General features: G+C 47.4%; 1 protein-coding gene across 2 annotated transcripts in view; it reads right to left on the reverse strand.

Moving 5' to 3' along the window:
* LOC121103251 (SET-binding protein-like) overlaps positions 1 to 21,748 on the reverse strand; it is a 103,693-nt gene that overhangs the window by 67,660 nt on the left and 14,285 nt on the right. The window contains exon 2 of one of the 2 annotated variants that reach the window (XM_040632564.1): positions 15,552 to 16,208. In XM_040632564.1, the coding sequence (XP_040488498.1) occupies positions 15,552 to 16,037 (486 nt within the window). In that variant the 5' untranslated portion in view covers positions 16,038 to 16,208. Of the gene's footprint in view, positions 1 to 15,551; positions 16,314 to 21,748 lie in introns of those variants that run through there. The other variant, XM_040632563.1, reaches the window with a different exon arrangement.

Consider the following 21,748-nt stretch of genomic DNA (forward strand, 5'->3'; position numbering starts at 1 on the left):
TTGAAGATGACTTTGGGATCTTTTGCTTTCAAGATGGGACCCTAAGGAACAAGAGGCACACAAGGAAACCCAGGGTTAAGGCTTAGGTTAAGGCCAGAGACTTAACCTCTTGCTTCTTGGGTCAGGGATCTATTACATTGTGTGCAAAATCTATCTTCCCAGAAGCTGTACACACCACACACACACGTATATGCATATAACACCTGCTTCTCTTTAACAGACACCAGACCGCACGACCTTCTTAGAGCTCCTCAGAGAAATATGACGGCAGAAGGACATACGTGCCTGTAGGTCCCTCTCGGACGTGTATAGATTTGACTTGGACCATTGCCTTGAATATCTGTCCTCCCCTCTGGCCTTGCCTCCAGTGCCTGCAGGCTGACGCCCCACAGCTGAGCTGTCCTCTTCTGAGAAAGAGTCTGCAAGGACCAACGATTATCTCCGTGCATTAAAGGAGATGAGCAGAGGCAGCCACAGGCCCTCTGCAGTCAGGCCCAGACAGAGAGGAATCCACTACAGGCCTCACGCTGGGAGCGAAGGTCAGCTGTCATTCAGGAATGAGGTCAGAAGGAAAGTCAGGCATCCAGAGGTTCAGCACCTGCTCCTCCCTGGAGGCAGAAGGGGCACAGCTGGCCTGGCGTGCAGCAGCCCCTCTCCAGACCCAACCGTACTCCTGCCCCTTGATAGCTATCAGCACTGGCTTCCACGCCAGCAGGAACCTGCCAGTACGTTGGGTGATGCGCCAAACAATTTTGAGAAGCTCCAGGACCGCAAGCCAGGCTGCACCAGCACTACCCACTGTCTCCACTATTTCATCCTTCCTCTGCAACGGTTAACTGGACCACTAGAGCCTTTCGGAGGCAGCCCCTCCCCCCAGACCTTAACATGCTGACATGGCCCCTAAGCACATGCAATTTCCTACCCTTCACCCCCTGCACACGTCTTCTCCCAGATGCTGTCCTTCCCTTCCTCCCCCGGGAGTCGCCATCTCTCTGGCAGCCTCCCTCCTTGCACCAGATTCACCCCAATATACCAGCCCTTTCCACTTCTATCCCCTCTACTGCTTTTCTTGGATTCTGGTCCCAATACCAAACTGTGTGACAAGTGATTTTTCAGGTTTCCAGCCAGCCTTACTATTCTCTTGCTTCCTCTTTCTCTGCTGGCAATCCCAAGGACATCCCACTGATTAAATACATCAATACCATAGAGCCACATGTGTCTACAGAATGGACACCTTCAACTCACAGCCCATCTTGCACAGTGGACACACTGCTTCTTGTTTTCCTTTTTAATTAGTCACAGACTGTCCCTATCACCCAACCAAAGAACCAGTCAACTACAAGGTATTTTTTGAGAATTTTGGCATCCTTCTTCCTATTGGAGATACTATGGAGAAGCTTATCTGTCTTATTTGCTACTTAGAGCTTGCAAGTCAGGCAGACAACATTACCCCTCTTAGGACATTTAAGAGATAACACCCAGTTATATCACCACAATAGTGCGCGGTATGCAATAGTTATTGAAGAAATACCTTTGATGACACGAACGCATGTGTTAGTGAATGGCTTAGTGATGCAGGAAGAGAGTGCGTCAAGTGGGACAGTCACCACTGGCGGGGGTGCTCATCCTCGCTCTGTGACTCTGATAGGGCATCTTCCTCACGCCCGGCAGAGCCCACTGTTCTGAAGCCAACATTTTCCCTTTCCTACTTCTCCCTGCCCCTCCTGCTCTCACAACCCTGGGATCTGCAGCCTTGGCTGACACTGCACTAGAACGGGACCCCAGTTAACCCAGCATGCAGCCCGAGTCAGCTGGCAGACCTGAGCGAAGGGACAGTTCCTCTTGACCCCTGGCCCCATGTCTGCCCAGTCTGTGGGCTCGCCACCCCCTCACCCAGTCTTCTCTCTCTAATTCCTTCACTGAGATTTGTGTTCACTCCTGGACTGTAGTGGAAAGTAAAGAACATTTAATAAAAATTACCTCATTTCATAGAGTAGGCTGTTGAACAAGGAGTCTATAGATGAGTATATTGCTCAACTAATTTGCTACATTTCTTATAATCTACATTAATAGGAGCTCACAATATATTTCAAGATATTAAAATCGATACAGACACATGCACATATTTTAAGTTATGTAGGAAAAGTCTATATCCTCGGGAGGAAGCAAAAGAGAAACCTTTAACCTTCCCCTCTCTCTCTTCTCGTGTTGGCTGTATTTTATACTCCATTTCTAGGGGAACCCAGAGGCCCCTCCGGTGCTCGGGGTCATAGTCCCAGCCCAACAGTGAGAAGAGGGAGGAGATGGCATGTTTCAAAACTGCCTTATGGATTTCATGGATTTTCACCAATTTATGGAATTCGGCACATGTCCACTTGCTGACCCCTCTTCTTACCACCAGGAAGAAGCACGACACACCCATGTGACTATAAGGGGGCCAACACCTCGCGGGGGCCCGTGAGTAAAGATGGGAGTGAGTCCAGGGTGGGCAGGCGCCAAAGCTGCAGGATAACTTTGAGACGATGTGTCAGAGCATCTCCTACATCTGCGGAGAGGAGCTGTACCTACTTTGTGGAATGTGTCAGAAAAAGAGGATAAGAGAAAGCCCTAGCTTCAGAGACTGAACAGCTTACAAAGCTTTCACGAGACTTGTCCAACTCTCCCTGGGTTCCCTGGCGTCTAGCGACTGTGGTTCCAGTGTCACAGACAGAGAAATGGAAGCGTTGAGAAAGCGCCTCACCCACAGGTGTTCTGGAAGGCAGCCTCCGAAGGTGAGGCCCTCCGGCTCCCACGCTCAGTTCAGTCCGCCCGAGGGCTGTGTGAGCAGCCCTGGGCCAGCTGCCTGGCGGCTCAGACGGTGAGCACGCTGGATCACAGCCTCCCGACTCAGACGTGAGGCGAGTGACTGGAGGTCTCTGGGCCTCATTTTATGCATCTGTAAAATGGGGATAATAACATCTCCACTGTGGTTGTGGGGAGGATTTAGGAGACAATACGTGTCAAATGCCTGGCAAAGTTCCCAGCTACTCCAAGTACCAAACGGTAGCCGCTCTCATGCCCAGGAAAGCAGCCTGCCCGCCAATGGCCTTTCTCTGTGATTCAGGTTTTCCATAAAAGAACGACGCTCCTCTGTCGCTCATGGGCAGTTCATATTCTTCAGCAAGAAATCAGGAAACAGAAGAGGCTAGACACCAAAAACTCTTCAAGAAAACCTCAACGACAGCGAGGCCCGAGGTTAAGCATCTAGTAGGATCTTGCGTGACTTACGGGATGAAGCAGGAACAGGAAGAAAGACCTCTGTGCGTGCTGATTTTCTTTCTTTTTTTTGTCTGTTTTGTTATTGTTTTTTGTTGGTTTTTCTTCCCCTCCCCCTGCCGCAGGATTAACGTGTAGGTTCTTAAACAAGGGGGTCCCCTATTTACAGCTGACGGCGGCAGCTGCAACCCCTGTCTCCCTACAGAATGGCAGGGAATCGAATCAAAAAGAAAAGCAAGTGGACAACCTTTCCTCCGGGAGCACGAAACACAATACCAGCCTTTCGCCAAACCCAGCAGACCCCAGCTCTGATTGGAGGTTGCCTCGGAACAAAGGGAAATTGGTATTTAAAAAAAAAAATCTTCTGAAAGCCAACTCAGCAGATGGTTTTTTCCTGGGCTCCAGGAGAAAGCGGGGGGAGGCGGGGGTCGGGGAAGGGTACTGGGATAACACAACCGCCACCAGGATACAGATGACTGAGAAGTGACAAAGATGGGCAAAGAGGGCTGACCTCTCACCCCAGAATTTCACAAAGGGCAATTACACCATGTGGCGGGTATCTGGACCGGGCCGCTGGCCGCGTCCAGCCTGCCGCTGCTGTTTGTCACCGCCACGTCTGGGGGCTTTATTCAAAGCAGGCGAAGAAAGAGGCCAGGCACGGAGGGATATTGGAGGAAGCCATGGAAAAAGTTTAATTAGAGGCTGTAGTTTGTTAGGAACCGACTGTAGGGCCGTTCGCAGAAGAGCACCTCGTACTTCCACTGCACTTTTAACATTGCAGAAGCATTTGCTCAGATTGTCTTCAAAGGGATGCGGAAGGAAGAGAGACAGTATTAATCCCTTTTTAAATACGAGAAAACAGGGATTCATTCATTAAAGCCCGAACAGGGTTTTGGGCCCAGAGCCCCTGGTATGGGGTAGCCAACCCTCCCTTGTTTTTCAGACCAGAAAGTGCTCCCGGAGTCTTTTTTGGAGGGGCTCTTTGTGCATCCCGCATTTTCGGTCTGAGCCAGGGCACTTTTGAGAGCACTGTAACTAGCTGCTCGATTGAGTCACGGTAAGCCTGTTTTCCCGTAGCCCTGTGCCGTGCTGTCGGCTGTCACCTGCTACCACGCCTCACTGCCTGGGTGCCAGGCTGAATGTCTTCCAGTGGGGAGACGTCTGTGGGCAGTCAAAAAAAGGGCTGTGAGTCTCTGGGCAGATGCCACAATGCCCAGGTTCACCCACAGCCTGCACCAGGGGCGGGCAGCAGGAACAAGCAGGTGGATGGCGAAGACTCAGTGATTTTCTCCTGGAAGATGTCTCAGCAGGACCAGCTAGAGTGCATCTTTCACTGATCGCTTCCTGCTGCTGGGAACCTGGAGACCTGAGGGTCCGATGAGGGTTTGAGGCTCCCTTCACCCCCACTCCCTCCCGGTAATTTCTTGTAACTTGGGGTAAGCCATTTAAAAACTCTCCAAAACCCTTCCTTGATCTATAAAACAGGGAGGAACAATAGCTACTTCACGGAACTATCCTAAGAACAAACCAGAAAGACTCAACAGTTGGGCAGATAGGAACACTTTGTAAAGGTGCAGGCAGGTGTGATGGCTGCTACCAGTTCTTCACACTATGTACTATCTGCAATAGATTTTGGCAGTCTATTACATTGCCCTGGGTTTTTCCCTAAATGCCCTGAGATCGATTTTTTCTAATAAGGTCTTTCTATACCCCACACAAGCACTTAGGCTCAACACACCGTACGACTCCATAGATCCGTATAGAATTTAGATGCCTCAGCTCTGCTGTATATCAGGATGAGTGCACCAAAAAAAAGGCAGCACGATGAAAGATTCCAGATGTTTCTAAGGCACCAAGGCAAAATACACAAGGCTAACCAGGGAGAAGGTGTTTTGATAGAGAAGAGTGTCTTCCATAGAATTATCTTCATTGGCACAGAGCTAACATGAATGTGTTTAACATCTGGGCTGGGGAAGTAAAACAAGTGAATATTATATTAAAAGATATAATGCCTGTCCTCAGAGAGCTTACACAATAGCCGAGGAAAAAAACACTTTACTTTTGACAGCACACTTTTAACAACCCTTTCTGTTAGATCGAAGAAGGCCGTTTGCAGATGGTGGAGAGCGGTCTAGAGATATCTTACTAGAAAAAGCAGAGAAGAGGAATTCTGCGTGAGACGGCCATCTACATTGCAAAGTTGCCTTATTTCTGCGCCCTCTGTAGGGTCCAGACCCACATAAGACCATCTGACTATCATGTGATTCTCATCTCTGTCTGGAACTCTGCACAAAGAGATGAAAATAAGAATAATGCAAACACCTGAATTTTCGTCCAAAAAACCCACTGAATGTAGAATGTGTTGATTTAGACCAGCAAGAGTAGCATAAGGCAAAATTAAATTAGAGTTTCCTTGACCTTGAGTTCAGTGTATATACCAACGATGAAGCTGCCAAAAAGCTGGGACAGCCCAGGGCCCTGTTAATAGAAGTAGTGTGCTTACAGCAGAGGAGGTCACAATCCCTGGTGTTCTGCAAGGCCAGACCACCTTCTGGTCCTGGGTCCTGTACTCTGTTCCATGAGAACCCACCTCCCCATCTATGCCTTTTAGGAGAAACAATGACAAACCAGCATTTCTAGCCTAGGAATCAAGGTGGTTTGGCACCAGGAAACCATGGACTCCAAGGAACAGTTTCAGGAACTCGAAGTAGTTGAGCTTGAAAAGGACGACTTTAGTGCAATATAAGAAAGAGCTCTCCTAAACCCAGGACTGCCTCAAGAGACACCAAGTCTCCTCCCGGAGGGGCACAGAGCAGCTGCCAAATAACTATCCGGGAGGGATTTCAGAAGGTACCTTTTGTTTGTTTAGGAGGGATGTCGAATAGAAATATCAGAGGCTCTTCCGACTCTCAGTGAATTCCGTGATTCTGGAAGGTGACCCAACCATGGACCCCTTCTTTTCTTCTGACCTACAACTTCTGTGCTCAGCCTTCCCCTGCTCCCTGAGCTGGTGCCAAATTCCAGCCAATGTCCTCCTCGATGGATTTAACCCCACGTCTCAGACCCTTTCTGGATCTCCCAATCTTGGCTTCCTTCATGACGTGCCGGCATTCAAATGCCAGCACAATGCTGACCCGCCGTCCATCCAGTGGCAACCACCCAGTAGGACAGGGAAGTTCAGAACCTAAGGCACAAGGAAGAGCCACACACCCACACAGACGTGTTCACCTCCTCGCTCCCTAAAAAGGACAGGGATGGAAACATGGGAATTCCTATTATGTGCTAAAAATAGGTTCCCTTTAGCTACATCCATGATCCCCATGAGAAGCCACTCCCTTCGGGTGGTTCTCTGGGGGTCCAGGCTATCAGGAAAAATACTGCAAATCCTGAGCTGAGCTCCCGTTCACAACACTAAGCAAATGAAGCAACTGCCTCAGCACAAAAAGCTGCCCGCACTCCTGGGGACATTCGTGTTTGCAAATGAAGACTTACTGGCCAGGCGTGGTGCTGCACCTAGAGCTGCTGTCTGTCTGTCTCCCTCCCAGAATTCTCTCCCCCTTCCCCACTTCTGATTCCTCACTGTGAGGCTGGCTAGAAACTTGTGGGAGGCAAAGAAGACGGTCTGGGGGAAAACACAATAAACAAGGTCTAGAAAATACACTGGAGCAACCTGCATTTGATACTAATGATGGTTATCAAACGGCCTCACGGGCCAGGTAGCAAGATGGGAACTGCCTGGACTTTTCAGAGCAAATAAAGGCTTTCATTGTTTCCTTTGGTGAGGTCATAGGCTGGTGGGGAGGTGAGGGAAGTCGGCCCAGGGAGGGAGGGGTAGGCAGGAAGAAAAAAAAAACAAACCTGGGACTTCAGAGAGAAAAGCACACTTCAGGTATACAGGGAGGCCCCTCGCCTTCAGAGGGCAAGTTCCCTGGAATAGGATGGAAAGCTGGAAGGAGCCCTAGAATGTCTGTAGCCCAAACCTGCCCACGACGCGGAGCTCTGGTTGCCGTGTTCTGACACGCTCAGACAGTGGCCTCAGCTTGCACAGAGGGCTCACGGCTTCACCAGCCAGGACATATAATTCAGACTCTGGCACTTGCTGGGTGCAACTGGGAGCCCAAGTGGGTGTCTGCATGCTGCGTCTGTCTGTATGACTCCCGGGGACTGGGCTCCACTGAACTTCTGCTCTCCCCTCTGGCAGCCTCTCCCTCTGGCCACTGGTTCCTCGTTGGGGGTGCAGGGTTGGGGGGTGGGTGCTTCCCAGAGCCTCAAGGGCCACTCTCCAAGTTAAGTCACCCCGAAGACCATCCCAGTTGAAACCCCTTCCTCAAAGCAGTTTGGCCACGTGCGAAGGATCACACTCAGTGTTTAGTTTATTGCGAATAAAGAAACCCCTCAACAGCAGGAGACTTCATTGGCTCGTGCTGTTTGTTTTCTATCTATAATGCAGTCAGGAGCCTGAACCAGGGCCTGGGGCCCAGGCTCTGCGAACCTCCCTGCCACATCCCCGTGCTCTCGGCCTGTGCCCTCGCCCAGGCCCAGCGACTTCCTGGCCAAAGCCACTCATGTCTCACGCACAAGGCAGGCAGGCAGGGGACATCCTGGGATGGCCTGGGACGCCCTGCATGGCGGTGCTTTGAAGGCAGGACGTTTGAACTTAAAGTTGCAGGAATCAGAAGAATCAAAGGACAGGGCAGAGCAGAGCCAAAAGGGATTGGTTCTCTGGCCTTTTATTAAAAATAAAAAAAGGCAGTGTAACTGAAGAGCAGCCGGAAATGCAGCTCTGAGAGAACTTTCTGAGGATGTGAAATCGCAGTGACGGAGAAGGGGGAGACTCTGCAAATGCTGGAAACCCAGCCAGGGGAGAAGGCAGCGCCCACTCAACCCTACTCGGTCGTTCTTAGGACACTGTTTAAACACTTTCATTTTGAGTCAAGCTTTGAGCTCAGCAGCAATCCTAGTTCAGCAGATAAATGACCACAGAGATGAAAGACCTTTGAACCATCTCTAAATAAATCACCATAGCAATCCCCACCACCACCACCCAAAAAAAAAAAAAACCAAACAAAAACCAACCCACCGGTGTCTGCTCTATTCGTTGATGCTTGTGGAGGCATCAGAAACGAGACAGCGGCACTGCGGCCCGCGAACATAATTCAACACAGCCTGTAGCACTTTGAAAGCGGGGTCAGCCTAAAGAAACAGGGGCTTCTGAGACAACCCACACCCCCCTCAGGGGCCCGGCACCACTGCAGGTCACTGTGGGCCAGCTGTGCCTGCAGAGAGGAAGGTCCTGTGGGTGGCCAAATAAGGTGGACGCTAGCCCAACAAGAGTAAGGCACACTGAGTGAGCGGTGGTGCTAAGTGCCCACAGGCCCTTCCATCCCCAAGGAGGAGGTATGCTGCTATTACCCCTGATTTTCATACAATCGGGACCTAGTTTCAAGAGGTTAAGTAACTTGCCTCAGGTCATACAGAGCCCTGCTTCTCTTCCACCAAAGACCAAGAACCTGGTCCAGAATACAGGGGATCTGACCTCCAACCCACTCTCGGGGCAGGGACTCTTGCTAACAGATCCCTTATTCCTTACTTCAGGGAATGAATGGCTCTTCATCAGAACAGAACACAGTTTCCCTGCCTGAGGACTCTGCCAGGTTATCTGCAATCCCATGGTGTTCACCAAAGAATATTCCTTGGGGATGTCTCCAAAGTGAGACTGACTCCCAAGGGAATGTCACAACCAAGAGGAAAAGAGCTAGCAAGGTGCTTTAAACCCCAAAGAATCCCAAATACAGAGGGAAAAAAAGAAAAATACAAGAAGGGAAGGAAGAACCAAAGTTTCCCAGAAAATCGTCATGGAACACAAGTTTGGTAAATCTCACCACTTTCTAAACTCAACTCCGACACTTGCTCCCACGATCGTGGGCCTTTTGACACTGGGGCAGAAAGGAAATAATCTGATGATGGAACAGCGGATCCAAAGAGAGGTCAAAAATTTTGTTCATAGTAACTAGTTTTGTTAAAGAGAAAGACTTGCCCCATCTAGCAGAATGGCTCTTAAAGTTTCCAGTTTTTAAACAGAAATAAGGCTGTAGAGGTCAAAAGCTGGTTTGGGTTCATTCCTTTTTTTTTTTTTTTTTTTTTTTTAACATGCAGAAACTGAGACCCAGGAAGATGAATCAATCTTGCTGAAATTGTTAGTGACAGAGACAGAGCTAGTGTCCAGGGCTCCCATCCCCGAGTCCACTGTTCTCCCCCACACCTTCAGCTCCAGATGTCAAATGTCACCTGTTGCACCTTGGAGACAAATACTTTGTGGAGAGGGTCACTCACCACCCTTCATGCGGCTTTAGCTATAAAATAACTAGGGAGAAACCTATCAGGAAACAAAATTTTCAGGCACATTGATGAATAAATAGGAATGTGCCCCTTAAAAAAAAATTATAGAGAGAAAACATAAAATTAAACAAGAGGTGAAATTCAGCCTCTTGTGAAGAAAAGCTGGTGAGACCTACTCTATCAGGTTGAGGGGGTTGTGGGGAGAAAAAGTTCATACCCCCAGAAGTTGAAAACACCACCTTCTCACCCCTGGAAGAAGGGAGGGCAAGCCCACAGTCAAGCAATGTACATAGGAGCGACCGGAGAGGCTGCTGGGCAAAATGATGGCAAGGGAAGGACACCCGAGCCACAAAGAGGGTGGAAGGCTCTATGCTGGATGCCCAGAGCCATCACCAGAGCAGAGGAGATAATGGGTACAGCAGTCAGGTGTCAGGCATTCTGAGCTACCTTCTTCCCCTGCCCCACACCCCCTTCCAACTACCTGATACACCCAACTGCTATCACCACAGAGGGTCAAGAGAGAAATGTGCCTCTCGGCACCCTACGTTAAAATGGAGAACCCTAGTGCAGTCCTCCTCACTGACATCTGTATTACCTAAAGGCTCCCCTGTTAAGTTTCTCCACCTGCATCACTGTCATTATGTCCCCTGGGCCCCTGACCCTTCCCTTTCCCCAGTTCGAAGCCCACTGAGCATTCCCATTACTTACTGACTTAAATGCAAACCCACTTATCTGAGGCCAACCTTGCTTCCCATCTACATCCATACCTTGTGTTTGGCACAAAAAAGCTACCATTTAAAGAATGAGTAAATGAATGCCTGATTTATTGAACTTCCTAAGAGAGGGTCAGGAGTGCTCAGAGCAGAACGCTAGAGTCTTTCCATACACATATGAAGATGGTGTAGGGGGGATGGCCAGGAACAAATCACAAGCATGTTTCTAGGACCATGCAGACCGCTGGCAGATACAAGGTTAAAGTCCTTGCTGTTGGAGGAAACAGGTTCTCCTGATGCATCTGGGAAAAGGGGAAACTAAATCCAAAGAAATGAAATAAAAGTTGTATTTTGGTCAAAAGCAAATAAAAATTCGTAAGCAGAACAAAGGAAAAAAAACAAGACTTTAACTCATGAGGCTTTGAATTTTCTCTCCAACATCCTGGAACACTGGAATTAAGGACAATATACCAGATGATGATCCTGTCACCCTAACGAATATGGAAGGTGTGCAAGAAATGTCCCAGTGCTTAGATCCTTACCTTCCAGCAGTCTTTTAGAGTACGGTCGCTTAGGGACCGGAATATAGCATTAACTTTAGGGTAGAGAAGAACCGGCTTCAAAGACCAACCCTGCCCTTTTGGGTTCCTGCTTTTCTGAAGCAGAGGAGCCTCCATTTCCTCATCTGTAAGGAGGTACTATCTGCCTGGCAGGACTACTGTAAGGACTAACAGTGAAGGTGAATCCATATAAAAGAACTAGCAGAGGGCCACATAGCTCCGCAGATTTGAGCTATTTATTATGATGTGTGCTCTGTCAATTACCCATTTTTCCTAAAATCTTCCATCAAGTCACATCATGTGGAAATTATCATCTCTATTTGGCCGATAAAGAAACTGGGGATTCAACACAGTTATACTCTGGATGCAAAGCCACGAAGCCAGTTGGTGCAGATTCCCACCCCTCATCTCCAGCCTGGGTCACTGAAGGGAGCCAGTCTAAGAGTCCCCTCTTCTTCTCATGCTGTTGAACCTGGATGGAAGTCCCTGACTCCCACGGGAAGTCTTCAGGAAAGAGGAGAGCTGCTAAGCTCTGCCCAGCTGAGAGCCTTTCAAAAACCCGTCACTGTTGGAACATTCTGTGCTCACGTGCTGTACTTGAACTTGCTTCTAGAGATCCAGTCTCATGTTTTCTGTTGTTTTGACTGAGTGACCTAGAAGGGAACTACATGAAGCTTATGTTACTTCCTCACTTGTCTGGGTAAGTCTAACACGCAACAATGCTGGTGTCATGGTAAGGAGCAAGCTGCCTCTACTGAGTCCATCTGCAAAGCAGGTCCATCCAAAGGACAATTCTGAGGGCTGGAATATGTTCTGAATGCTCTTCTCAGCCCCCACGTCTCACCAAATGTCGCTCCTACACCCAGCATAAATTCAGTCATCACAAGCCCACTTCCATACAGCATTTCAGGGGCCATCCTAATTTCATATGGAAGAGAGGTGACCCGACCCCTGGTTAAAAAGAGTCCATGCACCCTTGAGCCAGTGACGGGGTATCTTCACGGGTCCCCTCCTGCCATCCTACGACTCAAGGGGTCATGCTACCTGAACACCTATAATGGCTCTCCGGTTTGGAGGACCGGTGTTAGGTTTGAAACTTGGAATAAAGCTCTTGAGGATGGCACACGTATATGTCTTCACCCCAAAGCAGCAGAACAAGCAGAAATACAGTTAGCTTACACTAGCTGTGATATGTAAGGAATGCTATCATTATCCTAAGGAGTGTGCTTTTTACAAAAACCAATGAAAAAGAAAATCATTTGGGATCCAATACGAGCTGTCTTTGCCTAAGGCTGTCAAACAATGACTTGAACAAAATTAATTGGTCTGAAAGAAAAAAAAAAAAAAGCACATAATGATGTTAACACCCAATTTCCCCCAGCCTCCAAGTTTGGAGGCGGACTCATTAAAAACAAAACCAAACAAATTCCTTGTTATCCTGAAACTCTATGTCCTTTCGCTAAATGAAGGGTCAACAAATATATATATATATATATATATATATGCACAATTTATATATATATATTTATGCACAATTTATATATATATATATATATATATACACACACACATATATGCACAATTTTTTTTTCCTTTTGGTACGGGCCAGATAGTACATAGTTTAAGCTTTGTGGGACATACAGTCTCTGTCACAACCACTCCACTCTGCCGTTTTAGTGCAAAAGCCGTCACAGACAAAATGTAAACAAATGGATGTGGCTCTAGTCCAATAAAGCTATATTTATGGACACTGAAATTTGAATTTCATGTAATTTTCACATGTTACAAAATATTATTCTTTGTTTGATTTTTTTCCAACCATTCTTTGCTTGTGGGCTGCATAAAAATAGGCAAGGAGCTAGATTTGGCCCACAGGCTATAGTTTGCCGACCCCTGCTCTAAGTCAGCACATAATTCAGGTGATGCCCAAGTGGGCATTTCTGCCAACTCAAGGATCAGCTCAACAGAGCCTCCCTCCTCACTCCCAACACAGGACCTGAGTCCCAGGGGCCACTCCATGCACACTTCTTCAATGAGTGACTTGCCTCATTGGAAAAAAAAAAAAAAGGAGGGGTGGCCTGGCTGGCTCAGTCAGTAGAGCACAAGACTCTTGATCTCAGGGTCATGAGTTCAAGCCCCATGCTGCGGATAGAGTTTATTTAAAAAAAAAAAAAAAGATCCAGAAGACTGGATTTTAGAGTCAGACACTGATCTTTGCTTACCAAATGCCCTCCTTGTCCTTTCCGCCAACACAAGTTGATCATGTATTTCACATTCATACAAATAAGTAAATTCTGCAAGTTCACGGCACTGAAACGGTAAGCGAGGTTTCTACTTCTCCACCTCAAGTTCGGCTTTTGCTAACTCTCTCTTTTCAAGCCAACAGGAACTCTGCAGAGTAATAAAGTTAACACTCTAATCCCATAGAGATCAGAGAATGTTTCTATCATCTATCAAGTGATTAAAACTCAGTACTGACAACTTTATGCATTCATTTCTGCAAAGTAACAGCTCCGGGCGTAAATAAAGGTAGGAAGGATGGAGAAGTACAGTTGTGAAGCAAGCTCTTGGGAATTTAAAATTTGTGTAGACCCTCCCAATACAGTGTCAGCACAATGCAGCACTGTGGGCTGAATATCAGTCCTTCCCCTTCCTTTCTCTCCCTTCCAATCTCTAAGACTTAGAAACACTTACTCGGTAAGTCACACATTTGAAGAAGCGATTTCCCTCTCTTTCCAATAAAGCACACAAAGGGCATCCAGCTTTTTGGGTGAGGACAACAAGCCTGAGAATTTCAGATATGAGCATGGAGGTCCCTTGTACATTGAAGCTTCAAAATCATCCCCATGTCACAAAATCCAGAATTTATTCTGGGGCATTCCAAGAGGCAGAAGGCTATCGTTGGGAACAGTCCTGTGGCTGTATGTAAGGTCATACCTGATCAGGACAACGCAGATCGTTCTAGGGTAATGACTTCGAGTTTGCACACCCTAACTGTGGGCTGTTGCTCAAGTCCTGGCAGTGAGGGGCATGGAGGGAAAACAGTTACCACAGTTTTCAAGACTGCCCACCCACACAAAAATCCAACAATACACAAAGAACTAGCCATCTCAGTGGCCAAAGACAAAGATACTCATTTTCAAAGCTGAGGAGACCAGATTCCAAAGCAAAGCCTCACTTTCTAAGTGGAGCCTAATTCGAACTGTTGCATTCTCTTGCAAGAATTTCAGAAGTTTCTACAAGCATCCAGATAATCTTTGGTTTTTATGACAGAGACCCCAGAAATTACTGCAATTTGTCATGGGGACAGGAAAGGGAAAGCACTACCTCTATGCTCTGTAAAAACAAGCCAATTTCTAAAAAATATTGCGTATTTCAAATGTTAAAATAAGATGACCAACTGTCCTGGTTTGTCCGAGACTGAAGGGGTTCCTGGCTACAGGACTTCGGGTTTTAAAACTGGGATAGTCTAAACAAACTGAAAGGCACTGGTCACCCTAGGAAATCTCTTCTCGTCCAAGTCTTTGGATTTTAAATGCAACATATCAATCAAAACACTTAGCATGAGGAAGTACACAAGCCCTACACCAAAGAAAGAACATGATTTCTAGCAGTTCTATTGAAAGCAACTACTGAGAAGCTCAAAACCACTAGTAACAGAAATGCTACAGATTATCTCTGAGTCATAAAGGAGAGAGGGTCATTCCCATGTGCTATTTTTAGCTCATCCATCATGTCTAGAGCCCAATTAAATAAGATGTGGGGGAAAGTTACAAAGACACTGATGAACTCTTACCACCCTGAAGCCAAAACCTCTGAAAATAACAGGGCTCCTTTCAGAGGCATTCACGAGCCCTAGAGAGTTTTGGGGACAAACACTTGCCAGACTAGGGTCATCCCCTGCTATCACAGCTGAGTGCCATACCCCTCCCAAGAAGAGAGGACATTGTAACCCCCTGTAATATAAATACGATGAAACCGGGACCCATTCATTCCCAACCAAATGATTCCACCAATCACCTAGAGAGCTGCTTGCCACCTGTTAGATTTTTAGGAAGACAATGACAATCAATCAAGTTCATTCAACACCCAATCTTAAAAAATCTACACTGTGTTAAACAAAGATTCAGGTCAGTCACCCACCCCTTTTTCTTTCTCCAGCTTGAGCTCCAGGGCTCCCCATTGGTTTTCAGAGCAATGATCTCTCAGCCTCCTAGCAGCCTAAATCACTATGAAGATAGCTTCCTGAGTCCAGTGAGCGACTTCCCTAATTTAGAAAGACTTACAGCAGTAACTGAAACCAAAAGAGGTTATATAGGTTCTTGGCTGTTATGACTGACCAAAAATGTTTAACATCCCACTCTTAACTATATGAAAAGATGCAAATGTTTCGTCACAGCTTAGCCAGGTCTGACCCAGTCAATTGTTGGCTACACAATAAATAGGAATGCTCCAGAATTATAATTCTAGTAGCTACTGATTTTCATGTGGGTAGAAGAAACAATAATAAATTAGACACTATACCAAGATATCAGAGGCATTTTTCCTGGAGGGCATTAAGTATTCCACCAAAGAGATTGATAATTCCAAAATAAATAAGTAATAAGCACACAGACCTTTAACAGTTGGAGGGAGAATGGCAAAAATGAATAAACAAAAAACCCTTCGAAACAGGGCTCCCTACCTTCTTTTTGGAGTGGCTTCTTTCCTCCTCCTTGGTGGCTTTGCTATTTTTCCCAGCACGGGACACCTTCTGGTCGCCAGATTGCTTAATGGTGATCTTGATCTCAGGTGGGCATATATAGTTCTCCAGATTCTTTGGGGGTTTCTTAGCCCGCTTGGTGGTCTGAATCTTCAGCTTCAGACTCCCCTCTGTGAAGTTCGCCTCCTTGATAGAAAATTCCTGTTCTTCCAGGCCATCTCCTGCAACCCATTTCTCGCTGTCTGCGTTTGAGTTGGAATCCACATCCCGCCCTGAGCCCAGGTCATCCTCCTCCTCCGGCTCCATGCGTTCTCCACCCACTGGGATCCCCTTCCCAGTTCCTGGAGCAGAGAGCAAAGGTTCTCCTGCACAGCCAGGAGCAGTTGGGGGCTTGGCCGAGGAGGCAGGCAGGAATTCCGACTCGTCTCCCCTTTGCCGGGAGCTGCTTAAGATTTCCCTGGACTCCATGACAATCCCACAGTCTTCAGGAGTTCTCAGGAGGTGGGAGGGAAGAGGGGAAAGGGGAAAGGTGAGAAGAGAGGACACCCAAAATCCCAAGGACAAAGTGGTCCAGCTGCTGGGTTCAGAGTCCCGGGGATGGAGACACGGCCACGTGTTCAGAAGAGGTCAGATCTGCAACTGAGAACCAGAGAGATAATTAGTCGTGGCAGGAAGGAAAATGACCTCAAAAGGAACTTGGCCTAAGTTCCAGAAGCCCCTTCCCTCTAATCGATGGCCATCAGAAAAAAAAAAATGATAGGGAAAAAATCAAACAGAATATGCCTATCCCCAAATTGGATTCTACTGGTAGTGAGGGAAACGCGCGCGTGTACACACACACACACACACACACACACAGCCCTTCATTGAATTGTTAATTTTTATGACCCAAGAATAAAGATAAGAGAAGCCAGTCCTCCAGTCCAACAATAAGCTAGAAATTTCTTATACTGAAGCCACTGCGAGCTGAGTCACCATCAAAACCAACCATGACGAAAGGGAAGTCTGAAGTGTTGAGGCGGGTCTGTGGGAACGGCATTGGGCTGGCTTTTAGCACACTTCCCTCTCACACATGAAGAACAGTTTGCACACTGAACACAACCCCCTCCTTGAGCTGCCAGGGTGAAGCCCTCCATCATCTTGGTGGAAGGACACTTAGCTAACCTCCTGACCCTTCTTTCTTTATCATTTCTCATGTTAAATTATTTCAATTACACAAAATTATCTTTATTTCTTAAAACAAATGCAAAGCTTAGAAGCAGGCTTGAAAGGGGAAAACATAAAGAGTTCAGTGGAAAGTCACTTCGATGCTGTGATTAATGCAAAACAATCCTAAAAATGTTTCTGTCCACACAAAAGATATTTAATCATTATCAATTATTTAGATAAAAATAGCCATTCAAGACAGTTTTAATTCCCTCTCTGGTCCTTAAACGAAGCAGCATTCTGTCTACATGACAATAAAAAAGAGAAAGAGAGGGAGCATTTCACAGGCCTTTGGAAATGTCAGGAATGGCTCTCCTGGTCGCCCCTCCCCACCTCTCCCCACCTCCAGGATCTTTGATTCTGCCTTCCCCCCAGAGGAAACCAGAAACATCAGTCAGGTTCTCTTCAGACCATCACAGTATCAGCTAAACTATCCCTCACGCTTACTCACCACATGTCCCATTATTCCCAATTTCAGACTCATCATTTTCAAAGCCCCAAAGGAAGCCCAATGCTCATCCTCAATAGAAAACTGAGAGCCCTGGGGCCACACAAAACTTTAAGACATCATCTCCTTCCACCTCTAGGCTGCAGGTGAGATCACACTCAAGCCTTCTTAAAATGGCTCAAAACGCTGAGGTTTCCCAGCAGAGGACATTACCGCACACCTTCGGGTCCTACCTTGGAGCCCAGCAACATCAGGTATTAACCAGCACATGTGCCCGCCAGAAAATGCCCGACCACAATTGCAAAGACACATTCAGAACAGCCAAAAACGAAGCCTGGAGACCGGGCACGTATGTTCTCCATCTGGAATCAGGACATTTTCAGCTGACATCCTGTGAGGAAGCTACCCAGCAAGGCAGCCAGGGCTTCAACGTGCATGTGCTCCCCAGGCGCGTACTCGGCTCCTGGAAACCGCTCGGCCCTGCAGAAAGACACATTTACAACTGCTTCCTCTTAGAGGAAAACCCGGTGAACGCAGCATTTCTAGAAGAGAAGAGGCTGTCCAACTGAGAGTAAGAGCATCTTCACCTGAATCCGTCACACAAAGACTGAACAGCCACCTGTGCCCCAGGCTACAAAAGGGACCAAGTCCCCACTTAGGGGCAGGCGAGGGCAGTGAGACCAGATGACACTCGACGTTTCTTCTACGTACAAGATTACTTGTCGCATCTAGACTGATCTGCCTGCCTCCTCAAAACTTCGTATAATTTTTAAAAAGTCGTATTCAAGTCAACATTCATTTTGGCATCGAATTCCATACGAGCTGTTGGAGGAGACATGCGCAGATCCCTTAGAATGTGTTCCTGTTTGTCAAGCAGCAATTGTCCGATAGATCTTTCTCAGCTCGTACCCCAAATCCGTCCAACAAGCCGTGTTTTCGTGGTAGTGTCTGCTGGTTTACTTCCCCTGGCAGGAATCTTCAAGGTTACATTTTAATTCCCTGATACATCCTATGAAGTGATCCTTGTGTCAGGAGAAAAGTGAGGCAAGTTCTCCACTAAAAGTTCCTAAACTAAACGCATTTGGGACTTTGAATGTCTACTGCAGGTTCTGTGCTGAAATAAAAGATGATGAACTCTAACTTTAGAGGAAGGGACAGCAGCGTGAAATGGGCGTAGGATTAAGACATATCTTCCATTAGAAAAGATTCCCTTCAGAGTTCCTCCGATTTGATGGTACAAAGACCAAAACTTAAAGCTCCAAAACTTAAAGCTCAAGTCATAAGAGGTCCACAAAACATGAAAATCCAGCAGTGCTCTTCCAGTCAAGATCCTAAGATAACAACGGAAATACAATCTCTTTCCTCAGGGGGCTTACATTCTTGAAGAGAGATCTGGAAAATAACTGAACAGAGCAGATATTTACATGCCCTATAGTAAAGGAGAGAAACAAAGGAAAGAAAAAAACGTTCCCCCTTGGGCAAAGTAGAGATAAATTGATGGGAAAGCACACAGAAAGGCTTCGAGAAGAGCACAGAATATGGCTTTGACCTTCAGGGGCTTCAACAGGTAGAGTGGGAAGAAGGAAGACACAAGGGACAGCATGAGGCGAGGCCCAGGCCAGGAGCTTGCAGGGTCATGCTCAGGAAGGAGAACGTTGATGTTCAGCCAGGAGACACGTAGGAAAGAGGGACCGGTGAAAGGTAAAGGTGGAGATAAAAGGTTACGGCCAGATCATGAACACCCTTGCTTGCGATACTAATGAGCTGGGTTTTATCTTACAGGTAACGGGAAGCCATTTAAGGGGTGTCGGTAGGAAAGGGCACTACCAAACTGTGTTTTAGGAAGATAATCCCAGCATGTAGTGTAAAGGAAGAATTAAGGGAACCTGATAGTAGAGGCAGGGGGACCATGAGAAGGCTCAGCTGAAATTCAATTCTTGCTGCACAGGGACCCGAACCAGGGCAGCCTGAGTACGACATGATAAATACCAGAGATCAAACAGTAATGCAGTTTCAAATCATCCCAACGTTCAGGAACGCATCACTTCCAGACTTTGCACACTGGTCTCACTTTAAGAATCCAGTCCTAGGGCTCACTGGCGACCAACTCGCATTCCCTGCTCAAGTCAAACCAGTCTCCACAGTGGCATTACACACACAGAATTCTTCCACCTTGGTATTTTTATAGAATCTTTTTGTATATCCCCTTCCACCAACCCATGCGACAACTGGCATACAGTTGGTCCTCTCCAAATGTTTGTTGCATGAAGGAATGAACAAACAAGCAAACAAACAAACAAATCCCAAGCCTTCCCATATTTCAAGGTCATGCCCAAGCCTTCACTTCCCCATGGCAACATTTTTTAAACCCTGGACCGTACACAAATCTTACTTTCCTTCCTCGATTGCAATTCAGTCTCAGGCTGAGACCGACTACAGTTGTACAACTCTTCTATTCGCTTCAGCACCCACTGCAGGATTGGGCACTTGAAGGACTTCAAGTTCTTTCTGAATGAAAATGAATTAGCCCCCTGACAGCTATGCCAAGTCCTGTGGTTCTAAGGACCCCAACTGCAGCTCTGCCCGCCCAAGCGCCGCTGCAAAACTCACAGTCCACGCCGAGGATTATAATCCAGCCCCCCATGTCCACATTCGCCCCTCACCTTAAAAAAAAAATAAAAAGAAGCTTTCAAAAGTGAAGAGCAAAGAAACCTAACCTGTCTGTTTACTTCACCAGCACACAAGGCTGTTGTTCTCCTTTTGCCTTCTCCCAGCAGGTACCTGCTACCCCAAATTCACAGTTCACTTTTTTGGTGAGTCTGGGAGACAACTGAGAGTTCTCTTGTGGCGCACCCCTGCCGACACGTGAGCGTGAGCACATGCACCCACTCGCACACTCACAGAGGAGGAAAGCCAAGGCAAGGTGAAAACCTTTTGCCTTGTCACATTCCAGCAGTCAGCGACTCCTCCGGAGGGGGCGGAGGGGGCGGGTGCACAATGGACACTCTGTACTTGGCTCGGGCTCCCAGTCCAACTACAGTTAACCCTTGGGTGGCTGCCTGCAGGTCCCGGTGACAGGGACTAGGAGTAATCAAACTTGCTGAGGAACTAACTGCCCAGCAGGTCCCACAGACACAGAGGGGCGAGAAGGAGGGTGGCGATGCTGGAAAAGAACACGGGGCGGGGGGTGGGGAGTCTGGAACTTGCCCTCTACTCCTGGCTCTGCCGTTCACAGTGACTGCTACAGGCCACTTGGAGTCCCTTACTCCATACTTAGCTCAGCAATGAATGGAACGAGGGCTCTTCCAGACTCAACACTCTAATTTTACCCTGCACAGCCATAGACCTATGGGGGCAGTCCAAATTAGATAGTGTGGACCTTCAGAATTATTTCTCTGCGGGACCAAGGGAATCCTGCTTGGTTACGTGTCTCATAACCTAAACGAGTCCCAAGGAATACATCTCTACCCTCCACATTTGCGTGATGCAAGAATTTTTCCCAATCCTGAAGCCACCTGGGACGGGGGTGGGGGAGTGGGGGGTACTCTTACTAAGCCTAGAGTTTGGCAGCAGAAATGCAAATTCTTGAGCTCCACCTACTGAATCAGAGCTCCGGGGGTGGGGTCCTGCCTTCTGGCTTTTCCCAAGCCTTCCAGATGATTCTGACGGGCTTAGGCTTTGCCTAACATATGTGCTTACCCCTACCTCCTGCCTTGACCAATGAGAACTATTTCTGTGTTTAAAGGTATTTCTCCCTCACAGCAGTATTCTGAGTCTCTGAAGAATACATGCAGGTGGCATTTGATTCCTGCCTGCAATCCCCATGCCTAGCCCAGTGCCCAACACATACCAGACACTCAAGAAATGCTGGGTGACCGAATTAAGAAATGAACAAGCCAACACGGCTTCGCACCACCCTCCACCCCTCCCATCTGCTCTGCTCCCAGGGCACCACCCACATGCAGGCCATCCGTCGGCCGGACTGCTCCTTCCAAAGAGACAACATGGTGGAACTGGCGGAGCCTGTGGCATATTTAACAGAAGTCAAAACGTGGATTCTGGACCTAATCCTGTAAAGTAGGAGCCTTCATAAGCACTCTCTCAGCCTCAGTGTTTCCTCAACAAGAGGGAACAAATGTCTTCGTGATCTACCTTCTTAGGTTATGGCTTTTATCTTTTTTTTAATAGAATCACATGCTCCTTATAAAAATAAAAATAACACTTGCACTCCATACAGTCTTAAGGGCAAACAATCACAAATATGGGAAGAGTCCTCTGCCTCATTCCTGACCTTCCCCACTCCCCCAGAGCTCTTCCCCTGCAGCCCCACCAGAGTCGGCTCTGTGCTCTGCAAAGTCCCATAAGGCACGTTTTCCATCTCTACCTGTAAAAGCATAACCCTCAGACCAGGATCTCTCCCCCTCAAAACTCTGAAGACTGTCATCTAACATGTGAAATAACAGAAGAGAAAATGGAGGCCAGCCTGGTCTGTTTCCTTCGTAGGCAACTTGTTTTATGCTGTTAT

Source organism: Ursus maritimus, unplaced genomic scaffold (genome assembly GCF_017311325.1).
Source record: "Ursus maritimus isolate PB19 unplaced genomic scaffold, ASM1731132v1 scaffold_18, whole genome shotgun sequence".
NCBI lineage: Eukaryota > Metazoa > Chordata > Mammalia > Carnivora > Ursidae > Ursus > Ursus maritimus.